This window comes from Ammospiza caudacuta, chromosome 5 (genome assembly GCF_027887145.1).
Source record: "Ammospiza caudacuta isolate bAmmCau1 chromosome 5, bAmmCau1.pri, whole genome shotgun sequence".
NCBI classification, from domain to species: domain Eukaryota; kingdom Metazoa; phylum Chordata; class Aves; order Passeriformes; family Passerellidae; genus Ammospiza; species Ammospiza caudacuta.
In genome coordinates this window covers 46,004,309-46,018,742 of record NC_080597.1, presented here as the reverse complement: position 1 = coordinate 46,018,742, position 14,434 = coordinate 46,004,309, and the positions used below count along the sequence as shown (strand labels likewise).

At 36.8% G+C, this 14,434-nt stretch overlaps 1 protein-coding gene across 3 annotated transcripts in view; it reads left to right on the top strand.

Annotated features, from left to right (window-relative positions):
* Positions 1-14,434, top strand: part of USP15 (ubiquitin specific peptidase 15) — a 60,740-nt gene that overhangs the window by 32,559 nt on the left and 13,747 nt on the right. For 2 of the 3 annotated variants that reach the window (XR_009274797.1, XM_058805992.1), the window contains exons 7-8: positions 1,620-1,703; positions 8,027-8,171. Coding sequence is in view for 2 of the 3 variants with exons in the window: in XM_058805992.1 (XP_058661975.1) it covers positions 1,620-1,703; positions 8,027-8,171 (229 nt within the window). In the remaining variant the exon portion in view is untranslated. The remainder of the gene's footprint in view (positions 1-1,619; positions 1,704-8,026; positions 8,172-14,434) is intronic. The other variant, XM_058805993.1, reaches the window with a different exon arrangement.

The following is a 14,434-nucleotide window of genomic DNA, read 5'->3' as shown; positions in this document are numbered from 1 at the left end:
TCCTTATCCATCAAGAGGTCCATCTGTTAAATCTATGTCTCCCCAGCTTAGAGACAGTGTCTAATGCTTGGCAGAAGTCCAGACTGATGATGTCGGTCTTCCCTCACCACCTGTCTATTTGGTTTTAGAAGACCAGCAAATTTGTCTGACAACATTTGCCCTTAGTTGACAGCGTGTTGGCTGTCACCAATCACCTCCTCGGTCTTCCTGGTTGGATGGCCCATAGCAGACCCCCACTATAATGTTGTCTGTCCCTGCCCACCCTTTATTCCTTACATATAATGGATCATTGATCCCTGAGAGGAGCTCCCAAGAGGTTCCTCTGCCTGTCCTTCCTAAAGAGTCTATATCTTTTAATTCCAACACACCAAGAATAGTAGCCATCCCATCATTTATTTGCCAGTGATGGCAATAGGATCACACCCCTCACAGGCATATGCACATCTCTAGCTCCTCTTGTGTTTTGCCTCTTGTGCTTTTGCATGGAGGCATTTAAGTGGGACCCTCAACAAAGCTGAGGTGCTGGCTGCAGTGGCTGGAGTTCTTTTGTGCTGTACTTCAGGTTCATTACTCCTGACCTCCAAACCCTTTCCATGCTCTGGGCAGCAACTCTTGCTTGCTCTGGCATCAGTTGGTGTGAGTGATGTGGATTGAGGTTCCCCTTCCCTGGCAACTTTTCTTTTGGAAAAGGTTTAACAGAAAGTTGAAAACAAATGTGAAGATACACTGGGAATTTTCCCAAGTATAAAAATGTTCGTTTCCTTATGGAGTTTAGTTCTTGAAAAGTCCTGAGCATGCAGTTCTTCTCTTAATATAGCGATGTGTACTTCAAAGCTTTTCAATGACAGCCAGAACTCCAATTCAGTTGAAGTTACATGAATTCCTTTGAGTATGCTGTCTTTTCCTTGTGCACCTGTAAGATTTGCTTGAGAAAAATACACTGCAGGATAGTTGTAAATACTGTATTTGTTATATTCAGAAGTCTTTGTGATGAAAATAATCACTATTCTTGTATTTAAAGTAGTCCTAAACCATGGGGATAAGTGATAATACTTCTCTTTTTGGCAAAAAAAAGTTTTTAAAAATCCAGTGTTGTGCATAATATCCTGAAATTTTCTAAGAAAATTACTGAGACTGTTTTAACTAAATGGTTCCATGCTGCTGTTAAATTAATGTGAAGTTTTTATCTTGATCATTTTTGTATCTCATCTCAACATCCATTTAGTTTGAAATGAAAAATTAATAAAACTCCCACATTAGAAACTTCACATTTTAAGTTCTAGAACATCAGAATATCTACAGTTGTCCTGTAAGCTGAAAACTACTTTTTTTTTTTTTTTTTTTTTTTTTTTTGCACAGTGACCAGTGCTTTCTTTTGGTTTTTAATATCTCTGTTTCTTCGACGAGTTATGGAAGTTTAACTACTGTGAAACATTTCAGGTGTTAATAGGCAGATTCTGAGGGCTGCATGTCCTGGGTATTTTTAGTGCTTTGCCCACTTTTAAAAAAGTATTTCTTTTCCATGCTTGTTTATCTGCTTCATTCATTCATTATCTTTCTTTCACAGTTTTTAATATCTCAGCATTTTTGTCTAATTTATCATTTTCATATTTTTAAAGGTCCCCAGGTGCATCCAATTTTTCAACTTTACCAAAGATCTCTCCATCTCTATCAAATAATTATAACAACATGAACAACAGAAAGTAAGCAATATACCTTAAAACATTATTTAATGAATTGCCCCAGTGTAATATAAACAAAGTTCAATGTATTATAACTCCTCTCTTAAGGATTTTGAATTGCTTTGCAGTATTTGGCTTGTGAGTTGTTACTGGTTACTATTTCATAGCATAGGTAATGCTGACACCAAGAAATGAAACAACATTAGAAATGTTTGTAACTCTTACTCTTGAGCAGGGAAGACACTGAAAAGAATTTTGGCTATTGTAAGTAAAGGTATGGATTTCATTTAGAGTTTATAATTCAGAAAATACATTATTGCTGTTATTATCCTGCCTGAATTTAAATGGACAACGAGAAAGGTATAAAGTATTTATCCTTATGATCAGGTTTTCCCTTGTTTATTGCTCCTAAGGTATTAGAGCAGCCTATGTACCATTACTCTTAGATTTCAAATCATGACAGCTGAATTGTATTAGCTGTAATATAGCCAGCAGCTTAACTTCTCTTTCTTAGTGCTAGACATTTGAGAGATCAGACTGTGTGCTTGACTTTAGCAGTGAACAAATGCTTAGCAAGAGATTTCTCACTTTTACATGATTTTCCCTTTATATTCCAAATTAGAAGGTTTTTAAAATAAATAATGTGATAAAACTCTAAAAGAAGAGCTTTCCTAATGCATTGGCCAACTTTTTGTGTACTTTTGTCATTGTTATGTACACAGCTATAAAAAGTTGGTGAATATAGAAAAACGTGGAATTATTTCACTTTAACAGATAATGGAGCATCTTTGAAATGCTTGAAACCAGAGAGTACTCATCTTAAATGCAAGCTGGGGGAAGTTGAAGAACCTTACTCTTACGATTCATTAAAATTCTTAGTATTTTTCTAAACATGGATTTTGTGATCACATTTGAAGATGTTAAATATTAAAAAGGTGACATAAACATTAAATATACAATATCTTCCAGTTAAATACTGCACTTATCAGAAGTGATTTTTCCTAAGGGGTGCAGTGTCACTTGTGTTTCTACCAATTGTGTGTAGCCCCAACTCTCACTGTTGAAAGTTGAAATCTGTGTAATTAACTGCAGTTTGTTGTACTCTGTGTGTGAATGTGTAGTAAATAGGAAGAGTTTTGTATATATGATTGTGCAAAAAGTTACTTGATCAGAGCTGAGCCTCCAGCTGAGAACTAATTTCTTCTTCTCCCAGTGTTTAGGCAAAAGGCAGTGCTATTGCCAAGTGTGACACTTAACAGTGCCTTTTTTTTAGGGAGCTGTGATTTTAAATCAAACCATCAAGGCTTTCTTATTTTCTTCTTTTTTTTATGTTAGCTTCTTGCTGGTGATATAGTTATTTTTAGGAGGCACTTATGAAACTTGTTGCCAGATATTGCAACTCTTAAAGATAGTTTGTTCACATGATTTACCTGATTTTAATTTTATTTCTTGGTTTATTTTGGAGCCAAAATGTGAGCTTTTAGAACTTGAGAAAAAAATTTGGGGGTTGTAGGTGTGTGTGTTTGTTGTTATTTTGCAATTATAATTTTCAACAGAAATACATTTTTAGAAGGAAGTCATGTAAGTTTCAGATTTGGTAAGGAATTCATCCTTTTGAGTGATTTAACTATAACTTAAGCATTTGTAAATCAGTTAATAGGTACACGTACTCTGTAGTACTATGAAATACCAGTAATTTTTCTCTTACGTATCAAAACACAGTACATCTGGATGTTATGTGAGACAGATATTCAGTGCAGAAGTCTATGGTTTTCCTTACAATGCAGTAATCCAATTATGATGACTTAAAAATATTTTATAAATCACAAATTAATAATTTAATACAAGATGTAATACAGATCAATCTTTAGCAGGAGTTATCTCAGAGTCTATGTTCAGTGATGAAGTCATATCCATTATATACTTTGTACTTTAAAATACATACTTTTGCATTAAGAATTTTTGGCTTCAAAGAGTAAATTGAAAGATACATTTCTGTATTTAATTCTATTATATAATTGTGAGTTCAGAATGTTCCACTCTTCTTGCAAATATTTCCTTATCTAAGAAGGTACTTCTTTTTCATTAATTAATACTATCTTTGTTACTTTCTTAGTTAACTACTTAATGTCAACTTTGTCTTGAATTTATTTCCATGCTTGATGCTTCTGCCTTATTTATATTATGTTGCACATTGTCCTTAGTACATTAGCAAAATTATACATTTTTAGCTTTCTAGGACCTGTTGGTATCCCCATATGGGCATGACATGCTGTGACTCTAAAGGAGATACCAGCATTTGGTTTGAAGATAGTTTTAGCTGACAAATACGATTTATAAGGCAGAAAAAATCAAACAGGTTGTGTGTATTAATGGTCATAAATAGTAGTCATTGCAAGCCTGCTTTTGCAATTACTAGAGCTCACCTACAGAGTACAAGTTATGTTAAAAGTCTGAAAGTTTCTTTTTTTTTTGGTATGGTACATATTTCTGTAATGTTTTTCTAATCCAGGAGGTGTTCTATGTAAGAGTAAGCCTCAGTTTGGTAGATACTTAATTTTGTGTTAAGGTAGTTACACATTAGATATCAGAAATAGCTTGTGCAAATTTTATCCAGTCTGAAGCCTTCATTTATGTAAATGTGAGTTTGCTTTTGATGGAATGGAGGATTCCAAATAATTGATCATTAATGTTCTTTTGCCTTTACTGGTGATCTTACTGAAAGAATAACACAGGAGGATTGGCATAATATGTGTTGATGGATTCAGAAGAGCAGGGAGAGACATGCATCTTTTAGGTCTTACTGGAATTTTTATTGTTGTTAATAAAGCAATACATATCATATACAGTGTTTTTAAAATTATGTGGAATGGAGATTACAAACACTTGCACAGGGATTTTGCTTGGGGAATTAAGTGGGAAATTGTTCTGTTTCCTTCATTTGTAACCATTGCTTTAGGCTCCTAAAATGACTTGTTTGCATCGTTTAGTGATGTCAGCCTGTCAAGGGCAGCTTTGTTTAAATGCTTGGTATATTTCAATATGCTTATTCTAATAAGTATAAGTGTTAATTACATTACATTACCTTTAAAAACAGTTTCTTCATTTTGTACCTGACACATAACCAAATATTATGACAAAGGCAATTTAAATAGGTTATGTTTTGCTTTCCAGACAATGATAATTAGCAAAAAATAAAGATAGTAATCTTTATGTAGTGACATGGGCCTCTCCTGCTGCTTCAGGTATCTCTAAAATCTGATGAAACCTGATAATAGGTTTCTTAAAGGGGCTGGTCACAAAAATACATTGGCAGTGCATTAAAATGGTTGAAATATTACAGAGCTCAGTAAATCTTCTCAGCTTCTAATTTTCTGTACCCATTATTGCAACTCAAATTCCTTTATGTATGTACCTTTTGGTACATGGCATTTCTCTGTCAAATTAGGTTTTTTTCAAATCTAGTGATGCTTTTCCAGTCTTCTCTGTTCAACATCCATGCTTCGCAGAGCTGTAACTGTACAGTGAGTGCTCTGGCTTCGTCATGACTGTTTGAAAGCTGCTTTAATGTCTAAAGGCACATACAGAAGGTACAAACAAGTCATTGCAGATCTAGCACATGCAATTCAAAATTTATAGATCTACAGATAGTAAAATCTCATTTGGAAACCTCCTTTACCATTTTTGCCGTTTCAAGAGCTCCGTTCTTGGGTCTGAAGATGGTTTCATGTTTTCAGATCTTGCCTTACTTTTGTGAAGCTTTTTTTTCTAAGAACTATTATTGTTTTCTTTCTGTTACTGCTCTTACTTGACTAGCTTACCCTAATACTAGCCCTCTGCTTTTCCCTGCATGGTTCCTTCATTTCCCAGGAAAGTTTTGCAGGAAAAGCAGCTGGAGGCTTGGGGACACACAGTTATCACAAGTTACTTTTTCTAGGATATATCTGTTTGAATTAAATTAATGTAGACTTACCTTACGTCTTTATTTGCTTTCCATTGTTAGCTACTTATTATTGACTGTTAATAATTTCTTTTTCATCCAGCTTAAAAGCATAAAAAGCAAAGCAACAATGTAATTTATATAAAAATAATTTTTCCACAACGAAACAGTTTGCAAATTGATGGAGCTGTAGAGAGACATCTCCTAGTATCCTACAAACAGTAGGCAGTGTTTTGTAGGATATGTTTTGATAAAATATTATAGAACCATTAAATAAAAATATATTAATAGACCTGACTCACAGGATGAGTGGTAACCTTAATCTCTAAACCTCTCAAATATATTTCTGTGGGCCAGTGCAGGAGATAAAAGAGCTCCAAAATGTCTTTCCCTTTTGAGAAGTAAACTGCAAGTTTGTCCCTTAGAGTAAATGCACACTGCATCTATCTGTACTGCAATTACCTTGAACTAAATTATCGTCATGGTACTCAGTTAATTTGAGAAAATCTTTCACATGAGTAAGCTACAGCCACAAAATACCAGTTGCATTTCCTTAGCTTTCTAGTGTCCCTCCAAAGCTGTCAATTATGTGAAGGAGGGAAAGCTGCAGAGAAGGAAATAAAAGTGAAAATCCCTAGAAGAATTACATTCAATTTGTTCATTACCCCTACATCTAAATTTCAAAGAGGTTTCTTTTTTGTTAAGCATATGAAAAGTGTTATCTGTAAGTCAGGTCAGGACAGCAGTAGGAAGGAAGCCAGGCTGAAAGTGTAGAAGCTTGTTGTGTACCCTGTGCATGTGCATTGCTGTTACTGCTGTGCACTGCTGGATTGGTTGTATTGTGAGGGTTGCATTAGCACCAGTGGCAAGCTTGTGGTTTTGATTCCTGGGGGAGCTAAGGCTTACCAGCCTAAGGGAATTGGAATTGGATACCCAGTTCACTGCAGTAACTGGGCTGCAATGGGGAGACTGAAGGTATTTTTTCCTGGGAATCTCTCATTCGTGGGTGAGCACTAACTTCATAGGGTTTTTTCCATCAACAATGACCAGTGAAAACAATACCTCTTAGCTAGTTTGGGGGCAAGCCAGAGAGCAGAGAAAATGCATGTCTATAGAAAAGGGAAGGACTAATGGGAAAGTCAGCTATTAAAAAGAAATAACCAGATGTAAAAGTGTGATAACAGCAGCTTTATGGACAGTGGAGCTATAAACTACACAAATTTCTAAAACCATTGAAAGAGGGAGAGATTTTCATCCCTGTCTCTTTGAAATTTTTGAAAACTTAATTGAAAACAATAGTTATTTATGAAAAGTGAGTAATTGTGCACTGAGGAGACGGGTGGAATTCAGTAAAAGGGCATGTTAGTGTTCAGGAGTAATGGCTGGAGTGTAACCTTTGGGCACTTGCATCCCCAGACTTTTGCAGTTACAAATCTCAGTTTTTTATTAGGATTGATTCTTTGCACTACATATTTTTCCTTCTTTCTTAGCATCTGACTTTCAAATTTTTGTTCATGTTCTAATATGAATGATGCTTAATAGCTGCAGAAATACTCCTGAACTTTAGCCAAAGCTGCTGTCACACAGTTTTCATTATGATCAGCGCCTGAAATGGTTAAAGTGGTTGTGGTTGCTTGGTTTTTTCTAACATATTGCAAAACATTCCCTTACAAGATTTCTTTGCCCTTCTAGTGTTCTCAGATATTCTCACTTTACTGTTCTGAGGGTTGGTTTATATTCGATATTTTTGTATTTCATCTGGAAACAAATTGTTTTAAATATCATCATTTTACCTATTTCAGTCCTCTGCAGTTCCTTCTATCTGCAAACAAATGCAGCATAGATTTATACTGAAGTTGTTGCAAGGCATTTTGCGCATTCCTTTACCTCTCAAGGCTTTTCTGCATTTGCATGCTGGATTGTGCTGTCCTAGCAGGGAAGCTATAAATAGACTGTCTGATGCAGTGAGGCAGCTATGCCACAGTGGCCTTGGAAATCTCAGCTTTCACCTGTAACTCTGCATTCCCATTCCCACCGACCTCACTCTTGCAGTAGCAGGATGCAAAAGGAACGTAAATGATTGATTGCTGCTGGTGGTGTCTAAAGTCTGAGTGTTTTAAATATGATAGAACAATGAAGAATAGAGTAAGCTGTGAAGCTGCTCCTATAAAAAATGGGTAGGGATGTAATAATTGCAGTTACTGCAGTATGTTTGATTTTGGTTGTTGGTGACATTTAAATTAACATTAATGTTATTACATTAAAGTTAAGTGTTTTAAATCTTTACTTGTTCGCAGAAGTTAGTTTAACATTTTTAATAATTTAGGTCTATAAAGTACTTGTATGGTTTAAAGTACTGTAGAGTACATGTTTACATTGTGAAAGATGTCTTGTTTTCTTACAGTGTGAAAAATTCAAACTATTGTCTCCCATCATATACTGCTTATAAGAATTATGATTATTCAGAGCCAGGAAGACACAATGAGCAGCCAGGCCTGTGTGGCCTCAGTAACTTGGGGAATACATGTTTCATGAATTCAGCAATTCAGGTATGTACTTTAAAATAAAATCAGCTAGTGTTATTACTTGAAAATAGTACCTTGTTTCATTTTGTCATTTTCAAAACTGATATTAAGAGATCTGATAAGTAGCAGGATAAGATTAAAAGTGAAGAAATAATACATCTTTATTGGTATACTTTAAAAGTTGATTTACATAGCTGCATTCATAATGGTCAATGTCAGAAAGAGGTTTGACCAGTGTTGAACTCCTGCAGTTGGATTCTTTGCTTTTTGTAGCAATTGCCATTCATATTATATGTTACAAAAACTGCCTTTTCCTTTTGAAATGCACTTGAGTACCAATTGCAGTACTGAAAAAAGTGTCAAAAAGTAGATGACTGATAGATTACTGGGCCTTTATTTCTGACTCATTATGTACTTTTAGCACAGGTTAACATACAGAAACCTTGGTAAACATTTTCCTTTGACCTTTCCTCTCAGAATAGCTATTTCATGGATGAGATACCTTACAGGAAGGTGTTAGCTTGTTCTTTGCTATGAATGCAAGAGAAGTTCTGGTATATCTAATATTCCTCTACCAAGATGAAGAAACCTTAGTGTTCTAATTTTAAATGGAAGCTGCAATTGCTGAATAATTAACAGTCAGAACTAGGAGTTTTGTTTATTATGTTTAGTTCTCGAGTTCGCCTTTTGTCGTTGGAGCAGTCTTCTGTCACAAAACTGTTATGTGTATTTAAGTTCTTGTTCACATATTTTCCTGCTGAGTATGAAAATATTAGATCTTAACCAAGCATGCTGCATAGTTATCCTCCTTTCCTCCTTGGTCATTACAAGAGTTCTTGGCTTATGTTTATGATTTCTTTGGATAAAATTAAAGAAAACCCAAACGTTGCAGTCGTTTTTTAGCCTGTTGGAGTAAAAAAAGGAATTTCGGGTACATTTCGGTATGAAGTTGTTGAAATTTGTTCAGAAGAAAAACCACACTGTTCCAGAGTGTCATAGTGTATGTAGATACTTCTGTCCCTTCTTTGTGATGACAATCAGTTAATCATTTGGCCTTAGTTATCTGTAGCTTCCTGTTAGGTAGCTGCAGAGAGCCAAAAGCTCTCCCCTTAGTCTTGTCTTCTTCGGATTGAACTAATGCGTACAGCTCTGCCTTTCCTTGTATATTGTTGTTCAATCCCGTGACCACATTGGTGTCCTTTCTCTGCTCTTTCTTACACTGGGGAGCCCTAAACAGGACAGTGCTCCTGCAGCAGTCTCACAAGTTCCAAATATGGGGAAAGTTTTGCTCCCCTTTGCCTCTGACTGCAGGTGCTAATAAAGCCCAGTTTGCAGCTGGATACCTTTCCCATGGGGATGAACAGCAGGATCACATTTCCACAGAAAAGGATTGCTGGGTCATATAATGCAAAATTGCTTTCTAGCCTGTCAGCCCTCACCTGTTAGTGGTATATAGGGTAATTCCATGCTTGTTCCATACTTACTGATATAAGGCATCCATAAAACTAAACTTGTTTATAAAAATATTTTCATAAGGATACTTGAAGAGCAGTTGAACAGTGCAGAAATTAAATATTTTTTAGCATGCTATGTGAAAGATGGGTAAATGAAAGGGGGAAGGACACACATTTTGCAGTGTCCATTCTAACTAAAAATGCTGCACATAACCTCTCATGATTACTGAATTGCATCACTGTGCTGTTGGAAAGAAAAGTGTGTGGTTTTGTCTAGTGCATCTACCAGAATTATGTTTTAGGTTTGAATTCAAAGAATATTCTTGCTAAGGTTTTTTTATGATTCTGCCTTGTTCATCAAGCTATACTGATTAAATAAGGACAATTTTATTTACTCATTCAAACTTTAATTGAGCTGGTATATGTGATTTGCATGTATGTAATTCAAAAGTAACCTTTAAGTTAGAATCTCAAGCATGGATTTTTGCCTTTAGGAGTCCTGTGCAGCATAACAGACTTGTTACACATCACATCACTATCCCATTGTGTTAAACAGATTTCATTCTGAGGTCTGCATTAGAAATTAAATCAGCTTTGACTTCATTGCTTTTCAGCTACATCTAGAGAATTAAGTTTTCAAATAATTCTGAGAAACTGTAGTGTGAATTAATAAACACAGGTTTGCTGATTACCAAAACAGTGCTCTAGGTAAGAAAATGAGGTGTTGATTGAGCAGTGTAGCTTTTAGTTTGGCATGGTACCTTTAATATGTCCTTGAAGATGTGTTTTTTCAAATGCATTATTTAGTGGCTTTCTTAGCAAGGAAGTGTATCTTTCAGTTCATCCTACTGTATGTCTCAATGAAAGTACAATTCAGAGTTTAATGTCATCTAAGAAATCCATGGAAGTGCATTTTAGTGAAAGTGTATGTTCTTCACTGAGGTGTCACAGGCTGCAGTCTTCCTTTTGCCACCACTTTCGTCTTTTCTCAGTTACACAGAAAGCATGCATTTCACTTTGCTAATTTGCTATTAATTTCGTGTTTTATCGAAGTAACATTGAATTATTATGCCCATAGCTGGAGCACTCTGAATATGTTTTGATCTGTCTTAGTCTTGGAAGCAACAAAAAGATTGGCTCAAATAATACGTGTATGGCAAAACCGGGAATTCTGCTTGGGAATTTTGGCTGCTCTAGGCATTTACCTGGGTGATGGTGTACACCCTCAGCAAGATGAGAGATCACACAAATCTGCAATGAGGATTTGCTGTATCATATGGCTGTGCTGCCATTCAGAGGGACTTCAGTGGGCTGGAACCTGATGAAGTTCAGTCACAGGAAATGCAGAGCCCTGTGCCTGGGGAGAACAGCCCCAGGAGCCAGTACACACTGCAGCAGCGGGTCAGCGACTGGACAGAAGGCAGCTTGGCAGAGAAGCACCCAGGATCCTGCTGGACAAAAAGCCAGCAGTGTGTTCCTGTGGCCAGGGCAGACAACAGCATCCTGGGCTGCACAAAGAGGAGTATTGCCCGTAGGCTGAAAGAGGTGATCCTTTCCTTCCACTCAGCACTGGAGAGACACCCTCCAAGTTCTGAGTTCACTTCTGGGCTCCCCAGAGAGTTTAGGGAGCAAGTCTGCTGAGAGACCACACAGGTGACCAAGGATTGCAGCATCTGACCTCTGTGGAGAGACAGAGAGCTGGGGCTGTTCACTCAGCACTGGAGAGACACCCTCCAAGTTCTGAGTTCACTTCTGGGCTCCCCAGAGAGTTTAGGGAGCAAGTCTGCTGAGAGACCACACAGGTGACCAAGGATTGCAGCATCTGACCTCTGTGGAGAGACAGAGAGCTGGGGCTGTTCAGCATGGAGAAGACTCCAGAGTGATTTTACCATTTTTTGGAAGTACCTGGTAGAGAAAAGTAAAGAAAACTAAGCCAAACTCTCCTCAGTGGTGCCCACTGAAAGAAAAAGAGGCAATGGGCACAAACTGAAGCATATGCAATTCCTAAATATAGGAAACTTTGTTCTAAAATGGGATTTATCAAAAAGTAGAAAATGGTTCTCAGGGAAACTCTGAAGCCTCCATTCTTAAAGGTGCTTAAAACCCAACTGAAGTCCCAGGCAACCTGCTCTAGGTGACCTGTCTTTGAGCAAGTGGGTTGGACCAGAGAATCTGCAGAGATACCTTCTAATCTCCACTATTCTGTGATTCTCTGGTCTGCTCTGGTCACCTGCTTTATCTTACCTATCCTCCTAAGGTGTATTCCTTCACAATTGTGCTAACACAGGGCTGGTTTTCAGGCTAAATGTGTTTTCTTTAAACAAAATAGTTTAATGTAGAGTACTAGACTCTGAAATGGTTTTGATTCCATTAATGCACCAAAAGCTTTGCTTTGATCCCTTCCATTCCATTCATGCTGGGTGCAATCAGTGTAGCTTCCTTCAACCAAAGCAGGGTTTGGTTGATCCAATTTCCAGCTGATTGCCACTTGTCTCAGATCTCTGTGCTTTCCAGGGAACATTGAGGCCCTTGAGTGTTCACATAGGAGCCATTTCTGCTTCAAAAACCGCTGCATTTATCACACAGCTTCTCTTTGATCTTGTCTCATGTACAGTGAAGGAAGTTTGCATCAGAACTGTTATCAATGTTCCTGGACAAAGAGGGACAGTTCCTTCACACAGCTTCATCTCCTGAGTCTGACAAATTTGTGTGAAGGTTCTTGCCCTGTAAACACGCTAGGTAGAAATGTGAAAATCCTGGCAATGTCTTAAATTTTGTTGCAAGTTCTTTAGTAGTTCTTCAGTCTATAGGTTAGGCTTGACCCTTTATCCCTCTAAGTGATTATTGTGGGGACTTTTGCCCTTCCAAGTAGGGGTTTTCAGTGTTAAGAAGCTCAGGACAACTGGAGGACAGATGATGAAAAGATAGGTAAGATCCTCTGTGGGATTACAGACAGCTGCAAGCTGAATTAGAGTAAGGCCAAGAAGGTTAAAATATCATTGTCTGTCTTCCAAGTGCTGTTCTCTTACCACTGTTCCTTAATTTAAAAAAAGCAATATTTTGGTATTCTTATTTTAGTTGTATTGGAATCTTTGTATAGTTTTTTTCAGATTGTTTTGAAGGGAGTATTCCGTGTATTTTTTTTATTTCAGTGTAAACACCTAAGGCTTGATTTTTTTTCTAATTAGGCCTAAATGTCTGCTTTTGCAAATCTATTTTTGCATAAATAAAACAGGAAAGACAAAATATGTGTTGATTTTATGAAATAGATATTATTATGACTACTTGAACCTATATTATAAAAAATATTTGGCAAGCAGATGTTTCATTCACATTCACTTAGGTACACAGCTATATTCTAAGCTGAAAATAAATTAGAAAAAATGAGTCTCATTAAGCATTGCTGTGCTGCCACCTGTGGATGTTTCCCAAGCATTACTTTCCTCTTTTGGTGGAATATTATAGATTAGAGCTCTGTGGAAATGTTTGGGGTTTTTTATTTTTCTTTTACAATGAAAATATGAGAGTTCCAGAATTTTCATTTTGTGATTAAAAAATATGAGAAGGGAAAAAAAATATTTCACTAAAAAGATTCATTTTTTCCAAGATTTTTATTTTGATGTGTTTTTTCCATTTGTGTGATTATATACACCTGACTTCTGAACAAGCTTTGAAATGGATATTTCAGAAGTTTTTTTTCTTCAGAAAGCTGAGTATTCCCTCTGAAGTTACTTATGGCTGTGAGTTTATCTAGATAAAAGATAGCATATTTCACCAATACCTGAAATTCCTAAGTTTGTATAGTTCTGTTTCAGTTGCCATAGGCATGTTGAGTTTGGATTAAGGAGCATATTAAGTGCTTTTTGCCATGTTTGATAGCATTCAGACAAAAGTAGGATAGACACAAGTAGGTGTAAAGTAAATCACTTTTTCTCCTGTGCCTTGGATCTTCTTTTCAGTCTAGCAGCTCTTAGTCTTTTGTTAGAAAGATGAAACATGAAACTTTAGTGTCATTTGCATAAAATTCTTGGTAAGTAGCACCTGAAGCTGAAGAACCAGGACACTTAGAGGACTGTTCAATTTTCAATATGTCCATTAATTATTCTACTGTCTCCTCATTTCCCCAGTTCACTGCCATGATAGGTAGTGATGTTTTCTTTGTTTTGGAAGTTTATTTTTACCATTATTTTTGTGCAATATTCCATATGGGATGTGGAGAAATTTCCTTGTTCCCTTAGGATTATAGAATGATTTGTGGAACTTCAGGAGGTTTCTGGTGCAACCTCCTGCTCAAAGGAAGGTTGGCTCTGAGGTCAGAGCAGGTTGCCCAGGGCTTTATCCAGTTGGATTGAAAACCTCCCAAGAAGGTAGAGCCTCTTAGTTCCACTACTTGACTGTTCTCAGAGTGAAAACTTTTTTCCTTACATTCTTAATCTCTCATATTTCAACTGATGCCCATTGTTTCTTTTCTTCCTAGTATGTGCCACTGTGAAGAGCCTGGTTCCATCTTCCCCTTAACTTCCATAGAGATACTGGAGGGCTGCTCTTGGGCCTCCCTCAAACGTTCTCTTCTGCAGCCTGGACAAGCCCTCATGCTTCAGTCTTTTCTCACAGGGCAAGTGCTTCTAGGCCACTCACAGTCCTGGTGGCCCTCTTCATTCCTGTTTTTTTCCTTTTCTATCAGTTAGGTCTGTGCGAACTCTTACATCAGAATTATTCCATACTTAAACTACAGAGGTTTAGAAGACTTGACTTTTTATTATTATATTTCCCCCTTCTATGAAGGTTTCATAGGACAGGTAGTCTTGGAATCATTATCATGGGCTGCTGTTG